This window comes from Rana temporaria, chromosome 6 (assembly GCF_905171775.1).
Source record: "Rana temporaria chromosome 6, aRanTem1.1, whole genome shotgun sequence".
Lineage (NCBI taxonomy): Eukaryota > Metazoa > Chordata > Amphibia > Anura > Ranidae > Rana > Rana temporaria.
Genome location: NC_053494.1, coordinates 3,453,099 through 3,472,676, shown reverse-complemented (window position 1 = coordinate 3,472,676; position 19,578 = coordinate 3,453,099). Strand labels below are relative to the sequence as shown.

Sequence of the window (19,578 nt, the reverse complement as noted above, 5' to 3'; positions counted from 1 at the left end):
CTTGGTGGGCAAGTGGTTAACCACTAGCTGACCAGCCGCCGCAGTTATATGGTGGCAGGTCGGCTCGGCTGCGCAAAATCATGTAGTTATATGTCATTTCACATTCCAGCCATTAGGGGGGCGCGTGCGCACCCCCTGCTCGCCCCTGGTGCCGACGCGTGTGCCTGGCAGGCACGATCACCACCAGGCACCCGCGATCATTTGTTACAGAGCAAGAACCGGGAGCTGTGTGTGTAAACACACAGCTCCCGGTCCTGTCAGGGGAGAAATGACTGTTCGTCTGTTCATACAATGTATGAATGTACAATGTATGAACAGCGATCTGTCATTTCCCCAAGTCAGTCCCACCCCCCTTCAGTTAGAACACACCCAGGGAACATAAATAACCCCTTCCTCGCCCCCTAGTGTTAACCCCTTTCCTGCCAGTGGCATTTTTACATTAATCAATGCATTTTTATAGCACTGATCGCTATAAAATGGCAATGGTCCCAAAAATGTGTCAAAATTGTCTGATGTGTCCGCCATAATGTCGCAGTACCGAAAAAAATCGCTGATCGCCGCCGTTACTAGTAAAGATAAAAAATATTAATAAAAATCCCATAAAACCAACCCCTATTTTGTAGTCGCTATAATTTTTCCACAAACCAATCAATTAACGCTTATTGCGATTTTTCTTAACGAAAAATACGTAGAAGAATACGTATCGGCCTAAACTGAGGATACACATGAGGATACACACATATACACATGATTAAAACACACCATGAAATACAAAAAAAACCTTCATTACAAAAGATAAACATGATAATCCAGGTATGTGAGAAAAGACCCCAGAAGAGGAAAAGAAAGAAAGAGATTGGAGGCCATGGGAAGAAGGATTCCTAAAGTAAGTGCAAGTCCAGATCCCACCTCAAGTTTAAACCCCTGAGGCGATCTAGTTTTTAATCTAAAAATCCACAATGCTTCTGTAAGAGAAGTCCGGCCAACAGACGTGCACCTGCGCACAAGCACGGGCACACCAGCGTGTGCACAAAGGACTTGATTTGGCACATGCGCGTACGGGGGCGTGCGCACGTGCACGTATGGGCACCCGATCTGATCCAAGTTTCCTGTGTCTGACCCGGCTTTACCCGAACCTACTCTTTGACCTCCGCCTGCCTACCTGATCCGGCTTGTGTCTGACTCCGCTTCTGCCTGATGTTCCTGCACCTTGCTGCCTGACTGTGTACCGAATCCGGCCTGTGTCCTGTCTCTGCCTCTCGTCTCGGTACCTGCTCTGTCCGGCTGTCGATGACCTCCTGGCTTACATCCCGGCTACACCTCCATCAGCTGACCCAGCGATACAGAGCTCCCGTTCTCAGAGCCTGCCCAGTGCTCTCCAGCCACCTGGTTCCTGCCAAAACTCAGCCAGCGCCATCCATTACATCGGCCCTTGTGCCACTCTGTGTCCTTCACCCCCTGTCATTACTACCAGGGGTGTCAGAGAGGAGGTGCAAGAGAAGCCCCCTCTCCAGCTGGATCTCCACCAGGAATGTGGCAGCTTCTCTCCCCAATAGTATTCTCTCCATGTCACCTCCTCTGGGCGAGTGAGACAACCATTCTATTCCTCTAAAACGGAAAGAGGAGAGATCGCCCTGATGACATTCCCTAAAGTGATTCAAAATATTCAAAATATTTCTAGCTTTTGGATTATTTGTGTCACAATAGTGTTCCCCTATACGGGCTCTCAAAGGACGTGTGGTACCACCTACATATTGGTGGCTGCATTAAATGCAGGCGATCAGGTAAATTACATATGTTTGTGCCACCGTGAATTTTTCGAACCATCCTCCAGAATCATTTGAGTTTGGGACATGACCAAAAAATAATGCAGGAGCGTCCCCCGTCCCTCCCGGCATCTCCAGCATCGATCAGTACCATTGGCTGCTTTTATTGAAGATGTTTTTAATGCTGTACTTAGTGTCGCCCCCTTGTGGTTTGTTTTTGGGTTATGAAGAAAGAAATGCCAGGAGTATCTGACTTTGTACATCCAAGTTTACCTGTTTTTGATGATGTAGTATTTCAGAGTGTCGTTAGCAGCTTGTGTTGGGGTGGCGTAGCAGTTCCTCATCACCAGAGCGTACGCCGATGTGTCTCCACCCTGAATGAAGACTCCAATATACAAGATGGTCTTAGAAGACAAGGAGACCTGTGACCCTTCATATGGAGTGGTGTAGCTGCTGTCTTTATACAGAACCATGATGGCCTGGAATTGTCCCGTCCCACCAACTGCGATATTTACCGAGCTGTGAGAGTTCAAAATTACTTTTTGTTATTTTTTGTTATTTTTAAGATAACCACACATACAAAGAACATAAAACGGCGTACAAATAAATACTGTAAAGGATGGAAGCTTTTGATTTGTTTTCTGTTGAATTGTGTAAAAAAAAAAAAAAAACTATAGAAAAAGCAAACTCATGTGACAATGTTTAAAACTGATCTTTTGGGTACAACCAAGCACACAAGAAATATGTTCAGAACCAATGTGCAGTATGTGGCAGGCTTGCCTTTAACCACTTGCCGTTCGGCTAATGCCGATATACGTTGACAGAATGGCACGACCGCGCAAAGCAACGTACCTGTACGTTGATTCCTGTGTTCGACTTCAGCTATCCACCTGACCACGTCTGCTCTGATACCAACCCGGCTCATAACCACGCTCCAGTCGCAGTATTATCTGAATCCTGCAACACCTAACGGTGTCACCTGTCTGCTGATTCTACGCCAGCACACCAGCTGTACTCCATAAGCTCTTGCATACAGTCCAGCAGGCGACCTGTGCTTCTTTGGGCCTGACTTTTCCTGTTTTCACCATCAGGGGGGTCTGGAACTTAGCCGCAAGGGAAGCCCTCTCTCCCCATTGCCCTCCAGTACCAGGTACATGATATGGGGTGGAGACAGCATTGGTTTGATTCTGCATCTGCCCCCCCCCCCCACCGCCATCTCTAAGGCTGAGGACTGAGCAATCAAACACCACTGATCGCTCAGTTCTCCTCACCACTCTGAGCAGAGAGCTGTGACTGTCTGCTCTGCCCCTCCAGTGCTCACTGGAGCACTGGGCTGTGGAGGGGGAGGGAGCAGCTTGCTCAGGATCTCAGCAGATCACTAAGAGGCTGAGCCAGGTGCCGGTCCATGTTTGTTCTTTTGTTATTTCCCTTCTATCATGCTGTCTGACTTTAAAATAACAGTGTCTATATATTACAGTACAGGTCCCCTTCAAACCTTTCCACCCTATGAAATAAATCTTCCTTACCTGATTAAAGGTTTCAGGGCTAGATTCAGACTTGTAATCATATCCAGCTTATAGACACAGGACACGGTTACGGTCAAGGAGTCATTCCTCGTGATTATCTCTCCCTTGAACGGATCAGTGGAAATCGTACTCCGATATGTGACGTGGCTTCCATTTTGCTACAGAAAAACGTTACATAAATGCAGATTTCGTTTATTATTTTATATTTTTAGAATATAGAATTTTTGTGTCTTGCTGATTCATGTGAAATGCATATTGTATTAAAATCAGGCCACCCTTTTGCCCAAGTATAACATCTGTTTCCAATGATGGGGAGGTCAGTGGGTGGAGCACATTGGGGAGAAGAATCACATTTTGGGGATGTTACTCTTTTCACTTCAGCCCCGGAAGATTTGGCTGCCCAATAACCAGGCCATCTTTTGTGATTCTCCCCTTTAACCGCTTCCCGACCACCGCACGTACTTTTACGTCGACAGAATGGCACGGCTGTGCAAATGGGCGTATATATACGTCACCTTTAATTTGTGAGCCATGTGGCCAGGTGCGCGCCTCCGACGGCATGCAGGTGACCCTGTGCCCTCGGGACCCGCAGACTTGATGTCCGCCGGTGTCCCACGATCGGGTCACAGAGCTGAAGAACGGGGAGATGTCAGTGTAAACACAACATCTCCCTGTTCTTCCTAGTGACATGTCGCTGATCGCCTGCTCCCTCTCATCGGGAACAGCGATCAGTGATGTGTCACGGCAAGTCACGCCCCCTAACAGTTAGAAGCACTCCCTAGGTCACACTTAAAGCAGTTGTAAGGGGAAAAAATTCACCTTAATGCAATCTATGCATTAAGGTGAAAAAACATCTGATTTTGCCGCCCCGCCCCCTTTTTACTTACCTGACCCCTTGAAAGTCCCACGCTCGGTCCCGAAATCCTCTTCGCCGCTTAGCCTTGCCCCTGATTGGCTAGAGCGAATAGATTGAGAGCAGCACAGCCATTGGCTGGCGCTGCTGTCAATCACATCCAGTGATGCGGCGTGCCGAGGGGCGGGGCTGAGTGATACAGTGAGCAGCTATAGCCACTCGCTGTATCACGGAAGCGCGCCCGAAAATACTCACCACCATGCGAGCTCTCTCGCATGACTGTGGTGAGTTCTTGTGGGGAGACAGCTGCACAGTTGAGGTAAGTATGACATGTTTGTTATTTTAAAGGAATTTTTTTTTTGCTTTACTAACCCTTTAACCCCTTCAGTGCCCCCTACAGGTTAACCCCCTTCACTGTCAGCGTCATTTTTAAAGTAATCAGGGCATTTTTATAGCACTGATCGCTGTAAAAATTACAATGGTCCCAAAATGGTATCAAAAGTGTCCGATGTTTCCGCCATAATGTAGCAGTAATGATCGCCGCCATTACAAGTAAAAAAAATATATATTAATAAAAATGCCATAAAACTATCCCCTATTTTGTAGACGCTATAACTTTTGTGCAAACCAATCAATAAACACTTATTGCGATTTTTTTTGTCTGAACTTGTGCAGCTGGTAAGCGTGCCCTTTGTGTGGTGGGGGATTCGCTGTGTGTACATGTAATAAGACACAAGATTCTCACCAAACTTTGGTTATTGATTCGTCCTCTTTTGAAGGAACCACTTGAATCCCCAAAAGTCATTGTAGGACTTTGTACAAGTCACATATTTCACAGCTGAGACTTAAAGTCTCTGTGCATTTTTTTGATGTCACAATGTAGAGACTAAGATTTCCTATCATCTGTGCCCAGTCTTGCCACACAGAGGTAATCCAGCGATGAGCAATCCTCTTTTTATTGTTCAGTGAAATAAAACAGACTTTCCTATAAAGACCAAAGTCCTTGCTTGAGTGACAGGTTATTTACATATATTGTGCACTAGCTTGCAGACATGCACAGCTTCTTATCTATGTATATTCTGATGGCTGTTCACACTGAACTGTGGATCACCCCATATTTTGAAAACATTTTATCAAAACACAGGAAAGACAGACATTCCTGCGAGAGCTGGAGAGGAGAGGAGAGGAGGAGAGGGAAGGAGAGGGGAGGGGAAAGGAGAGGAGGAGAGGGGAGGGGGATGTGAATTGTGCACTTTACAAAAGCTGTGCATGTCTGCAAGCTAGTGCACGAGATATGTAAATAACCTGTCACTCAAGCAAGGACTTTGGTCTTTATCTGGAAGTCTGTTTTATTTCACTGAACAATAAAAGAGGATTGCTCAGCGCTGGTTTAACTCTGTGTGGCAAGACTGGGCACAGATGATAGGAAATCTTATTCTCTACATTGTGACATTAAACAAATGGGTTTACATCCACTTTAAGGCCCATTCACGCGATCAGACTTTTCGACAACAACAGTCCCACGGACATGTTTTATCCATCAATCCGACCGTCTATAGTTACGCACCATCAGACAATTATTTTCAACGGACAAATGTTCGCTGTGCATGCTCTCAAACTTTTCGATAACAAATGTCTGATGAAGGATTATCCGATCGCGTGTACACAAGTCCATCGGACTAAAGTCCAAACTAGAAACACGCGTGGTCATTCGATTCTAAAGATCAGACAACAATAGCAGAAGTTTCCCAAAGGGTGGCGGTAAAGAGCTGAAAAAACACGTGGTTTGGTCAATGTTGGCTGAAAAAGTTCTGCCGTCTGTATGCAGAACAAGTTCGCGGCCAACGCCCCGTCAGACAAAGATCCACGGAAAAGTCAGATGGAAGTTCGATCGTGTGTATGAGGCTTTATTCAAACATTTATTTATTTACCTGTTTTATATTAACTTAGTTTTAGGGATGAACGTAGTGAAGAAATAATAATAATCATGGCACTTACAGAGGACTGGACTCCGCATCCTCCGGCTTGTAGAGAGGCCAGGACTGAAAATGTATTTGTAGCGCTGTTATCCTCAAAGCTGAAGCAGCTGCTGTCCTTTATATTCTCCCGACTCAAAAAGGTGTTCAAATCCTTCATCTGACACTTATGGAAGGAGGCCGTCATCTCGTTCGCTCCACAGGTCAGCTCAGGACGCATCTCAGACAAACCTTGACACACAAATTGTTCAGATATCACATCAATGTTCAGAGGTCCCATTCCACGTTCCAAAAAGACACACAACACAAATAATACCCGGATATGTTCAATGTAATGGAGAAGGGAAATACCGTATTTGCCGGCGTATAAGACGTATGGGCATATAAGACGACCCCCTAATTTTCCAGGAAAAAATGTTGGTTTTGGGATATACTCGCCGTATAAGACGACCCTCTTCCTACTAGTCTGTCTGGAAGCTGAGCGGTAGCCAGAACAACCGCAGACAGGCACAACCGCTGACAGAAACAGGCTGTTTTCAAATCTCACTGTCCCATTCCATTCCATGCCCCACTGTGCCATTCCATTCCATGCCCCACTGTGCTGTGCCATTCCATGCCCCACTGTGCCATTCCATGCCCCCACTGTGCCATTCCATGCCCTCACTGTCCATCACATGCCTCTACTGTGCTGGCCAAGACGATCTCCCTACCTTATTTTTTTTGCTGCGGGCATCCATGATTCAGGCTGCGGGCATCCATGATTCAAAAGCCACGCCTAATCCTCAGACTGTTCAGTGATAGGCGGAACACTAATTTTCCTGTTCAGTGTTCCGCCTATCACGGACGTCCTCTGGAACTTCCCCTTTATAGTGCCGTCGTACGTGTTGTACGTCACTGCGCTTTGCTCAAGCATTTTTAATCACGATCATGTGTAGGCAAGGCAGGCTTGAGAGGAATCGCGTCGAGAAAAACAGCGTTTTTTCCATGACATGAATAACGGATGTGTACCCGTACGTGGCATTAGGCCGGGTTCACGCTATCCGCATCCATCTTGCATTGCAGGATTTGTAACCAGTTCTCAATGGAGTTGGTTCACACATTTCATCAGCGGCTCCGGTGTGACTTTGCACAGGAGTCATGTGTGTCTTTTGGTCTGTTTCAGGTCTGAATTCAGCCCAAAATACGGTGAATGGAGACACACCAGACTCCCGCTGTGAGCCGATGTGTTCTACAGTGTGAACCCAGCCTTAAAGCGGAGTTCCAACCAAAAATGGAACTTCAGCTTTTCGGGAACCCTCCCCCCCTCCGGTGTCACATTTCAGGGGGAGCAGATACCTGTTAAATACAGGTATTTTCTCTCGCTTCCGGGCATAGAAAGCTGCATTATCTGTGGGTATCTACGCCACTTCCTGCCCCCCCACTGCCTTCTGGGAGACACGCAGGTCCCAGAAGACAGTCGGGACCATTTGGATCGTGTAACGCGACTCACGCATGCGCAGTAAGGACCCAGGAAGTGAAGCCATAAAGCTTCACTTCCTGATTACCTTACCGAAGATGGCGGCGGCAGGATCCGAGAGCCGAGGGAGAGATCGGCTTTGGGTGTTGACATTGTGTGCGCCCTGTACACTGTCTATGGCACTGTGACATTGTCACTGTCTATCTATATCGAACTGTTGTCGCAACAAAAACGAAAAGAAAGCATTTTTTTTTTCATGTCGGATCTTTCGGATTTCGGATTCTGCGCGCTCGTTTTCATTTGTTAAGACGATAATGAAAATACCCGAAATTCGGACGAACATGCATTCGGACGAAAATGAATGCACGCGTCTAATCTTTATACACCAAAGCTGTTTATTAGATTTATTTGGTGAGTGTCACATTTGAGGGAAGCAGAATCATAACATTTTGTTTGTGCTTGTTTGGACTCGCCCGTCATAGGGCACCTTACCACCGTTTTTCTTCTCGCCTTCAAGCGCTGTTTTAACCTATTAATTACATGATATGAATTTCTAGGGTTGTTGGTCTTCAAAAAAAACAACCTTCCGCTTAATCCACTCCTCGCCCCCTTACATGCCACATTTGGCATGTCATTTTTTTTGGGGGGGGGGGGGAGTGGGGGCTTCAGGAGAAATGTGACATCCTGTCCCACTTCCTTCTTCCCCCAATGGGCCGCTAAGACGATACGTTATATCGCCTTTCGGCGGCCCCTCCCTTAGGCGATCGCCTGGGACAAGTGACAGGTCCCAGGCGATCGCCTTTCCAATCAGACAGCATAGCGGCACTCGTGCATGCGCAGTGAGTGCCCGGCGGTGAAGCCGAAAGCTGTCACGGCCGGGTGCCCACAGTAGCAATGAGGACGCCAGCCGGAGAGGGGGGAGAGGAGCGGAGCTCCGGCCTGCGTGTCGCTGGAACGTGGAGCAGGTGAGTGCATGTTTATTAAAAGCCAACAGCTAGACTTTTTGTAGCTGCTGACTTTTAATAAACATGAAAAATGCCTGGAACTCCCCTTTAAGGTGGATGTCATGGCAGTGGTGGACCTTAGATCTACAGACCTTCCAGCTCTCTAAGGACTGGGGAAGAGCCCTGAGGAAGAGAGGACTCCCCTTAAAATATGTCAGATGTTTGGGGAGTCTGTCCCATGTTGGGATTGGAGTGGTGGATCAGGTGACGTGGGACACGGTGGATATTGGTGGGCAGTTTGTAAGTACACATTTCGTATCACAGAAACTAAAAAGCTGCTATTACACAACACACAACATTTCCTCTGCTCTTAGGAGGTGAGGATTTAGGTAAATACATTTCAATGTTTATTGAATGGCTAGAACTGTAAGGCCGCGTACACGCGATAGGTTAAACCAATGAAAATGGTCTGATGGACCGTTTTCATCGGACCAAACCGATCGTGTGTGGGTGCCATCGGTTATTTATCCATCGGTTAAAAAAAGGCAACTTGTTTTAAATTTAACCGATGGATTCCTAACTGATAGGTCAAAACCGATTGTTAGTAGGCACGACCATCAGTTAAAAATCCAGGTATGCTCAGAATCGAGTCGACGCATGCTTGGAAGCATTGAACTTCATTTTTTTCAGCACATTGTTGTGTTTTACGTCACCGCGTTCTGACAAGATCGTTCTTTTAACTGATGGTGTGTAGGCGCGATGGACCATCAGACAGCTTCATCGGTTAACCGATGGAAACGGTCCATCAGACCATTCTCATTGGATGGACTGATCGTGTGTACGCAGCTTAAGGGAACAGTGAGATCCACTTCTAACTCACATATACTGTACTTACTGGAAACTTTATATTGATCCTTGCAGTAACATCTGTCACCTTTGTCCCCCGTCTTCCATTCCTCATCTGCTGCACAAAGGTCTCGAGCTGTAAGTGGGTCTACCAAGAAACAGGGAAAAAAAATTGTTTAATAATGCAACCATAAGAAACATACAGTATAACTGTCAGGACTGGGCTCAGCCCTCCCTTCTCAGCGCTCAGCTGTCAGTTAATTGCCAGTATTCTTTCCACGGTGACGCACCTTGTCTTCATTTCCTGCTCGTCAGCTAGCCCTGCTGGCTATTTAAACTGCCTGGATCAGATCTCCTGTGCCTTCGCCTGGTCAACATATCCGGATACTCTCTGCTGTGTTTTCTTGTTAAAGACTTTTGCCTGGCTGACTTCCCTTCTTGCCTCCTGATCCTGTTTGCTGCCTCTACTGCTCATCTCTGGGTTCCTGTTTCACTGGCTTGTTCCGACTTCCCACTCTGGTTACCAAAGCCTGGCTATGTTTTAACTATGTTTGTTCTGTTTATACCATTTTACTATTTTATTAAAAAAGTGTGATTTTTTTTTTTTTACTGCACTTCTGTATCAGTCTGATTCATTGTTCCTGACAATTACAAAGGGAAAGTATAGGAGTAGAAATGTGTGACATATCTCTGCTATAGAAAGACACAGAACAAACATTCCTAGGGTTATATCCAGGGTCGGTGCTACCACTAGACAAACTAGGCCGCCGCCTAGGGTGCAGCCATGGCCAGTCCTAACAAGACAGCGGCATGTACAGAAACTGACCCCCTGCAGTTGCTGAATGCCTGCTGGAGGGAAGAGGAGGAGATGCCGGCTGCAGGAGGGAAATGGAGGGGGATCGGCTTCTCTATATGCCAATTCTCCTATCTAGGTAGTGCTGCCCGCTGTAATCTCCCAGCCCTGTTGTTTCCTCTCTCCCAGCCTAGCTGTTTTTCTCTCTCCCAGCCCCCCCCCCCCCACCTTGTTGCAAGGGACTAGTAATTGACATACCAGCCCTTGTCTCTGCTCTCCATCCTGACAGATCCCCCTCACAGCCCACAGGAGAGGAGAGAAAAGCCGGAGGCTGCGGATGATGAGGTGGACACACGGAGCAGGACGAGGGGGGGGGGGGCGGAGAATGAAGACACGCAGGGGGGAGGTGGACACACAGAGAAGGACGAGGGGGCGGAGGAGTAAGATACAGCGGAGGGGGGGTGTGGACACACGGAGGGGGACGACATCGAGGGTGGAGGAGAACAGGGTGCTAGAGCAGGAGGAAGACACTCTGGGATGATCGCTGCAACGGGGACAGCTGTGAGCCCTGATTCCCCCTGCATGGCTTTTCAGGTGAAAGCCGCGGGAGGGAGGAGGAGAAGCAGATGATGAAAAGCCATGCGGGGGGGGGGGGTCGTGCTCCAAGCTATCCCGTCGCAGCGCTCATCCCTGACTGTCACGGGACATGTGTGTTTACTCAAATCACAGGGGGCCGTGAGCGCGCTCTGCCTCTCCTGTGCACACTCTGGCCAAGGGGAGTGTAGAGATGGGCGGGGAGTCTGCTGACATCATGACTCTGCCCACCGAGTGCCGATCAACAGACCTGCCCACTGAATCTGGACTTTTTTGGGGTTTCAAAAAGCTAAATGGGGGGACATTTGACATGTAAGGATACATGCAGGAGGCATGTACATCCTTATAGATCACCACTATGGCAGTACTTTAGAATTGATGAGAGTGGCTTTACATCGACTTTAATGCATAGGATGTATTAAGGTGAAAAAACACAAAGCTTTACAACCCCTTTTAAGCGCAGTGGTTTGCCTACATTTAGACCCCTTTCACACTGGGGTGTTTTTCAGTCGCTTTAGCGTTAAAAAACTGTAAAGCACCTGAAAGAAGCTGCATCTGCAATTCCAATGTGAACGCCCGAGTGCTTTCACACCGAGGCACTGCGCTGGCAGGGCGTCAAAGAAAGTCCAGCAAGCAGCTTCTTTGCAGCGCTTTAAGAGCGTTGAATCCACGGCTCCTAAAGCCCCCTTCCTTGAGGAGCTTTTTTTAACGCCAAAGCGCCTGAAAAGCCCCGGTGTGAAAGGAGTCTTAGCTTTACCAAAGTTTTTCAGGCGCTGGCAGCGTGAAAGGGCTCTGAAAGCACTCTGGCTTTCACATTGGGATTGCAGATGTAGCTTCTTTCCGGCACTTTACAGATGCTTTTTTTTTAAACACCAAAGTGCCTGAAAAACGCTTGAATAACGCCCGAAAAACGCCCCAGTGTAAAAGGGGCCTTAGTTACACTAAAACCAACAAAAACACAGAAAACTCAAGAACATTCTGCAAATTCTGTTAATCTTGATTTGCCACCTCCAGATATTTTGCAACCTGGAGGACTTTAACCAATTGACGGCGGCACGATAGTTCTATTGTTCTGACAGGACGTCATATGACGTCCTCGTCTTTCACAGCCACTAGGGGGCGCGTGCACCCGGCGTGTTACTGGGAACATGATGCGCGTGCCCAGTAACTGAGCAGGGACGTGGAGCTCTGTGTGTAATGATGGGGTGTAAACACAGGGGTTCAGCAATGCAGCCAGATCTGTGTCCATCTGCAGCCTCAATGCAGCCAGATCAGTGTCCATATGCAGCCTCAATGCAGCCAGATCTGTGTCTATCTGCAGCTTCAGTGCAGCCTGATATGTGCCCATCTGCAGCTTCAGTGCAGCCTGATCTGTGTCCATCTGCTGGATACACAGGAAGGAGATCACGGCTCTATGTAATTCAACGGCACTCGCTCGTCTTCCCTCAGACAGCAGGGATCAGCGTATAACACTCACACACAATTTTCCCCTGATTTTAAGGGGGGAAAAGTGTGTGTTATATGCTGCTATATATGGGGTATATATATGTAGCTACTGGCTACTTTTATAGCAGGTGCTGTTGTAAATTTAGAAGGGGGTCAGAGAGTTAATTGACTCTGACCAGGTTAATGGCTAAATTTAAGGCCTCTGTTCCAGCCCTGGCTGTACTGGGTGCCTATGCTGCTGTCTGGGGACTCCAGTCACCCCCAGACGGTAGGTGGCAGCAGTAGAATCAGGGTCCTGTGGATACTTCTCCTCGGTAGCCAATCAGAAGGGTTGATCGCTTCGCTGTGCATGCTGAGGGGGTATTTAAGGTGCGGACGCCATTGATTGTGGTCATCGCCACTCTGTGCCTTTCACCTGGGCAGTCGTCCCACCACCCCGTGTGTGGCCCTCCTGTCCTATTCCTATTTCTTCTAAAGTACTAAACATGAGGCCCCAGTCTACCCTGTCAAACGCTTTTTCAGCATCAACTGACAGGAGTAGACCTGGGACCCCACTATTTTTTTCTGTATAGCTAAAAGTGTAATAACACTGAACCTTGAGCGACACCACTAATAACTCTAGACCTTGGGATGCACCACTAATAACACTGGACCTTGGGGTACCCCACTAATAACAATAGATCTTGGTGTACACCACTAATAACACTGGACCTTGGGGTACACCACTGAAAACACTGAATCTTGGGGTACATCACTTATAACACTGGACCTTGGGGTACACCACTAATAACACTGGACCTTGGGGTACACCACTAATAACACTGAATCTTGGGGTACACCACTAATAACACTGGACCTTGGGGTACACCACTAATAACACTGAATCTTGGGGTACACCACTAATAACACTGAGCCTTGGGGTACACCACTAATAACACTGGACCTTGGGGTACACCACTAATAACACTGGACCTTGGGGTACACCACTAATAACACTGGACCTTGGGAAACACCACTAATATCACTGAGCCTTGGGGTACACCACTAATATCATTGAGCCTTGGGAAACACCACTAATAACACTGGACCTTTGGGTACACCACTACTAATTGTGATTCTTGGGGTACACCACTAATAACACTGGCCCTTGGGGTACACCACTAATAACACTGAACCTTGGGGTACACCACTAATAACACTGAGCCTTGGGGTACACCACTAATAACACTGGACCTTGGGGTACACCACTATTAATTGTGATTCTTGGGATACACCACTAATAACACTGGCCCTTGGGGTACACCACTAATAACACTGAACCTTGGGGTACACCACTAATAACACTGAACCTTGGGGTACACCACTAATAACACTGAACCTTGGGGTACACCACTAATAACACTGAGCCTTGGGGTACACCACTAAAAACACTGGACCTTGGGGTACACCACTAATAACACTGAACCTTGGGGTACACCACTAATAACACTGAGCCTTGGGGTACACCACTAAAAACACTGGACCTTGGGGTACACCACTAATATCACTGAGCCTTGGGGTACACCAGTACTAATTCTGATTCTTGGGGTACACTGCTACACATCTACAGGATCTACACCTCGCTTGTTGGGTCTGTAGATGTTTTATTGAGGAGTAGATCTAGGAGGTCCTCCATTAGGTTTCTGTTCTCCACCATCAATCACTATGCCATAGACCACCCCTAACCCTCCCACCCAGACCTAGGGTTGCCACCTTTTCTTCAAGCCAAACCCGAACACTTTAGCGGCACACGGCAAACTTTTTTGTGCTACACTCTATAAGACCTGGAGGAGAGAAATAATGTGGCAATGTCACCCACTTAATATAGGGGTCAGTATTATGCCCTCCATAATACAGGGCCCCCCCCCCCCATAGAGGAACCCATTAGATCAGAATTCCCTTATATCAATGCTCCCCTTAAAAACCCCCAAAAATAACAATTGAAAAAATGCAGCACAACCTCAATAATTGTGAATGATGGTGGAAACCCCCAAGGATAATCCAAGTATTAATACACTCCAATCTTATTTAACCTCTTGAGATCCACGCTATAGCCGAATGACGGCTTCAGCGCGGATCTGAATATCCAACAAGCCGTCAATTGACGGCCTGTCACTAGCACGTTCCCCGCGCGTGCTCCAGAGCGCGCAGCGGGGAAACTCTGTGTTGGCCGTGTCCCTTGGACAAAGCCAATCACAGATCGCTGCGAACGGCCAATCAGAGTGGCCGTTTGCGATGCGATCTGTGCGGCCAATGAGAGATGATCTCATATGTAAACATATGAGATCATCTCTCATTGCCGGCTCACACAGAGACAGCGTCCTGTCTCTGGAGAGGAGACCAATCTGTGTCCCTTGTACATAGGGACACAGATCGGTCACCTCCCCAGTCAGTCCCCCTCCCCCACACAGTTAGAACACTATGTAGGGAATACATTTAACCCCTTCCTCACCCCCTAGTGTTAACCCCTTCAATGCCAGTCACATTTATACAGTAATTAGTGCATATTTATAGCACTGATCGCAGTATAAATGTGAATGGCGCCAAAAATGTGTCAAAAGTGTCCGATGTGTCCGCCATTCTGTCGCAGTCCCAATAAAAATCGCCGCCATTACTAGTAAAAAAAAAAAATAATAAAAAATAATAATTCTGTCCCCTATTTTGTAGGCGCTATAACTTTTGCGCAAACCGCTTATTGCGATTTTTTTTTTTTTTACCAAAAATATGTAGAAGAATACGTATCGGCCTAGACTGAGGAAACAAAATGTGTTTTTTTTTAAATTGTGATATTTATTATAGCAACAAGTAAAAAATATTGTATTTTTTTTCAAAATTGTCGCTCTTTTTTGTTTATAGCGCAAAAAATTAAAACCGCAGAGGTGATCAAATACCACCAAAAGAAAGCTCTACTTGTGGGGAAAAAGGACGAGCCACGTCGCACAACCGCGCAATTGTCAGGTAAAGCGACGCAGTGCCGGAAGCTGAAATTTTGCATGGGCAGGAAGGTGGTGTATCTGCCCAGTAAGCAAGGGGTTAAACCTTAATAGGTAAAAAAAAAAAAAAAAACAAGGAAAAGGAAACGAGTCACTTACCTGTACAATAGGACAACGAGCACGCTGATTGTGGAGTTCCAGTTAATTTGTACACATAATATCCCTGGGGACACGCCTTAACCTGGATGGTTGATGTCCAGGAGCAGCAGTTTTCATTCCAATTGGCACAAGCCGTGCGACTCACGATGCCGTCTTCCAAGACTGGGTGTGTTCCATTCATCCACATTGGAGCGTTTGTATTACAACTATTTATGGGTACACAGGATTGCGGCATACGAACACCTCCACTGCCAACAAACTGATACCATCCGTTCTTGGAAATATCACAGTTCGGGGAGGGGACGAAGTCTTGTGTGTTGCTTGTGCTTCTCCAGGGCTCATCAAGAACGGTGCGGGTCACACAAGGATCAGAATCTGCTAAAAGCACAAGCAATTGTCAGTTAAAGCGACGGAAGCTGAAATTTCACCTGGGCAGGAGGGGGGTATATGTGCCCAGTAAGCAAGTGGTTAAACATACATATTATTCAATCCCCACACACATATAATAGTGTATGAATGGAGGTGTAAATCCATCCCACAATGTGCCGTGATAATATCCATTTTATAGGTGTCCGTTTATGAAGCAGTGAAGAGCGGTGATCCCAGGGATCACCAGTGATCACAGCCCATAAACAGTTTATGAAACAGAGATATTCGGGGGAGAAGTGTTTGAATTTGTTCTCCCGCCGATTATCTCTACACACAGTGGCCCGGATTCAGGTACGACTTGCGCATTATTTGCGGAGGCACAGGGCAACGATTTTGCCCTACGCCCCCGCAAATAATTTGCGCTGCCCTCGATTCATGGAGCAGTAGCTTCGTAAATTGCTAGGGCACGCCGGCAAAATTGCCCGGCGTAAGCGCGCGCAATGTAAATGATCCCGCAGGGGGCGGGAATCATTTAAATTAGGCGCGCTCCCGCGCCGAGCGTAGAGCGCATGCTCCGTCGGGAAACTTTCCCGACATGCATTGCGGCAAATGACGTCGCAAGGACGTCATTTGCTTCAAAGTGAACGTGAATGGCGTCCAGCGCCATTCACGATTCACTTACGCAAACGATGTAAAATTCGAACGTCGCAACGCGGGAACGCCGGGTATCCTATAGCATTGGCTGCGCCTGCTATTAGGATGTGTAACCTTACGCGAAACCCGACGTACGCAAACTACGTAATTTGCGTACGCAGGGCTCGCGCAACATTGTGAATCGGTGTTAGTATGCAATTTGCATACTATACACAGATCACAATGGGAGCGCCCCCTATCGGTCATCGCTAGAATGCAGCTTAAAATCTGCGTGGCATAAGAGCCTTATGCCACGCAGATTTTAGGCTGCAGTCGGCGTAACGAGTTCTCTGAATCAGGAGAACTCGTTACGCCGGCGCAAGTCAGCAATTGCGCTGGCGTAACTATGGTTACGCAGGCGCAATTGCTACCTGAATCTGGGCCAGTGAAGTCTCATAGACTGACACAGAAATGGGCAGTTTATGAAGCTGTGATCTGAGGCCCCGTACACACGGCCGAGGAACTCGACGTGCTTGGCACGTCGAGTTCCTCGTCGAGTTCTGGGATGAAGCCGCCGAGGAGCTCGGCGGGACGCCTTCTCCCATAGAACAACGAGAAAATAGAGAACATGTTCTCTATTTTCTCGTCGAGCTCCTCGGCGGCTCCATCGAGCCAAAACTGTACAGACGACAGAGTTTCTCGGCAGAATCCGGGTTTTGACCGAGTTTCTCAGTGAATTCTGCCGAGAAACTCTGTCGTGTGTACGGGGCCTGAGAGCTTCACTGGCGATCTGTGTCAGAATTCACACTCCCCGATTCACCATCTCAGAGCTGGTGAAGCAGTTAGTGAAGCGAGAATCCCGGGGTTCTGAGGAGGAAGATTTTTAACTTCCTTCTACCTCGTTCAGACCCCCCAACACTGTAACCATGTCCCCCTGTAATATTTATGTACACATACATACATACATATACACATATATATATATAATGTAGTGGGGCTCGTTATTTTAATTACATTGACCACGCGGTCTGTCAGTGTAATGAGCGGTGATAATTTATCACCGCTCAATAAACTGATATCTCTGTGTTTCTGTGGATTTCTGGTACTGTAATCTCGTAGAGTCTCACGAGATTCCAGTATCAGGGGCCGTTCTCCAGTGTTCTCCTCCGAGGGTGAAGCGATCTTCTCCGCTTGATAAACCGGCACACAGAGGAGAAAAATCTTCACTGTGATAGCCGGAGAACAAAGCAGTGAATAGAATTCACTGCTTCATAAACGGACACCCTAATCATCTTTTGAGTTAGATACATTGGATATTATCACAGCACATTGTGGGATGGATTTACACCTCTATTCATACACTATTATATGTGTGTGGGGATTGAACAATATATATTGTAAGTTTAAATAAGATTGGAGGGTATTAATACTTTGATTATCCTTGGGGGTTTCCACCATCATTCACAATACATTTTTGCACATTTGAATTAATATAATTATAGTGGGAGGTTGCACTGCATGTTTAAATTTTAGTTTTTTAGGCATTTTGTTTATATCAGAGTCCCCTATATCAGATTCTCTTTAGAGACCAGTCTTTAAGGGGGTGTTGATGTAAGGTGACATGGGTGTCTCTAAAGAGGGGGGTGATATAAGGACACACTGATCCTTATATCATAATGTGGGTCTCTAAAGGGGGTGCTTATATAAAGAGAGTTTCCCTTATCTAATAAAGGTCTCTAAGTAGGGGGGTGCTGATATAATAGGGGGTCTCCAAGTGGTCAACAGCAGTTAGAACCCCCCTCCCCACAGGCTTCCCCCATTAGCTCAGATTCCCCTTCCATTTTATCGGTCCCCCCTCTCTCGATTAGATCAGGGACCCCCCCCCCCCACATCAGTGTCCCCTGCCCTGAAAGACCCTCCTTTAGATTGCCTTACCTAGAGTTGCTTCGAGCCAGGAAGTGTGGGAGCTGGAGCATTCATTCCCAGGGCTGCTGTTAAAAAATTATTGGGGCCCCCACCCCCTGAGGAGGGAAAGAGGTGGGTGGAAGGAGGTAAAAAAGGGGAAGGTGAGAGAGAGAGAGAGAGAGAGGGGGGGGCAGGAGAGAGAGGGAGGGGGCAGGAGAGAGAGGGAGAGGGGGGCAGGAGAGAGAGGGAGGGTGCATGAGAGAGATGGAGGGGGGCAGGAGAGAGGGAGAGGGGGCAGGAGAGAGAGGGAGAGGGGCAGGAGAGAGAGGGAGAGGGGGGCAGGAGAGAGAGGGAGAGGGGCAGGAGAGAGAGGGAAGGCGGCAGGAGAGAGAGGGAGGGGGGCAGGAGGGAGAGGGGCAGGAGAGAGAGGGAGGGGGCAGGAGAGAGAGGGAGAGGGGCAGGAGAGAGAGGGAGAGGGGCAGGAGAGAGAGGGGGCAGGAGAGAAAGGGAGGGGGGCAGGAGAGAGAGGGGGGGCAGGAGAGAGAGGGGAGGGGGCAGGAGAGAGAGGGAGAGGGGCAGGAGAGAGAGGGAGGGGAGCAGGAGAGAGAGGGAGATGGGCAGGAGAGAGCGAGGGAGAGGGGGGCAGGAGAGAGAGGGAGAGGGGCAGGAGAGAGAGGGAGAGGGGGGCAGGAGAGAGAGAAAGAGGGAGGGAGGCAGGAGAGAGAGAGAGGGGGGCAGGAGAGAGAGGCAGGAGAGAGAGAGGGGCATGAGAGAGGGGGCAGGAGAGAGAGAGGCATGAGAGAGGGGGCAGGAGAGAGAGGCAGGGTGGGCAGGAGAGAAAGGGGGGATAGAGAGGGGGGCAGGAGAGAGAGAGGGGGCAGGAGAGAGAGGGGGGCAGGAGAGAGAGAGAGAGGGGGGCAGGAGAGAGAGAGGGAGGGGAGCAGGAGAGAGGGGGAGAGAGGGGCAGGAGAGAGAGAGAGAGGGGGCAGGAGGGACCGCACAGGTGGGAACCCTAATATTTATCCCATCAGATGACCTGAATCTACTCACCAGCCATCCCATGAGGAGCACCCAGCAGGACCAGGAGGAGGAGAAGAGACATCATCCTTCTCATTGTAGAATCTTCTTTCTGATCTTTCATCAGCACAAACTTCTCCCAACAAAGATTTCTTCACAAATGTGATCTTCTGCTTTTCTGCTTTACTTTTATACTGTTTCCTGCACATGGAAATAAACATGAAATGCCTCCGGCCACTAGCTTCATACCCTACTATGTTGTATGACAGCTAATGAAAGGATAATAAAAAACGAATATCAATTCTGGGAATGCTATTAAGAAT

General features: G+C 47.9%; 1 protein-coding gene across 2 annotated transcripts in view; it reads right to left on the bottom strand.

The window, feature by feature from the left end:
* Window positions 1–19,366, bottom strand: part of LOC120942912 (pancreatic secretory granule membrane major glycoprotein GP2-like) — a 37,308-nt gene extending 17,942 nt beyond the window's left edge. Inside the window, exons 1-6 of one of the 2 annotated variants that reach the window (XM_040355864.1) lie at window positions 19,289–19,366; window positions 15,332–15,709; window positions 9,417–9,515; window positions 6,144–6,352; window positions 3,293–3,450; window positions 2,040–2,285 (exon numbers count right to left, since the gene is read on the bottom strand). In XM_040355864.1, the coding sequence (XP_040211798.1) occupies window positions 2,040–2,285; window positions 3,293–3,450; window positions 6,144–6,352; window positions 9,417–9,515; window positions 15,332–15,709; window positions 19,289–19,352 (1,154 nt within the window). In that variant the 5' untranslated portion in view covers window positions 19,353–19,366. The remainder of the gene's footprint in view (window positions 1–2,039; window positions 2,286–3,292; window positions 3,451–6,143; window positions 6,353–9,416; window positions 9,516–15,331; window positions 15,710–19,288) is intronic. The other variant, XM_040355865.1, reaches the window with a different exon arrangement.
* Window positions 19,367–19,578: the final 212 nt, after the last annotated feature.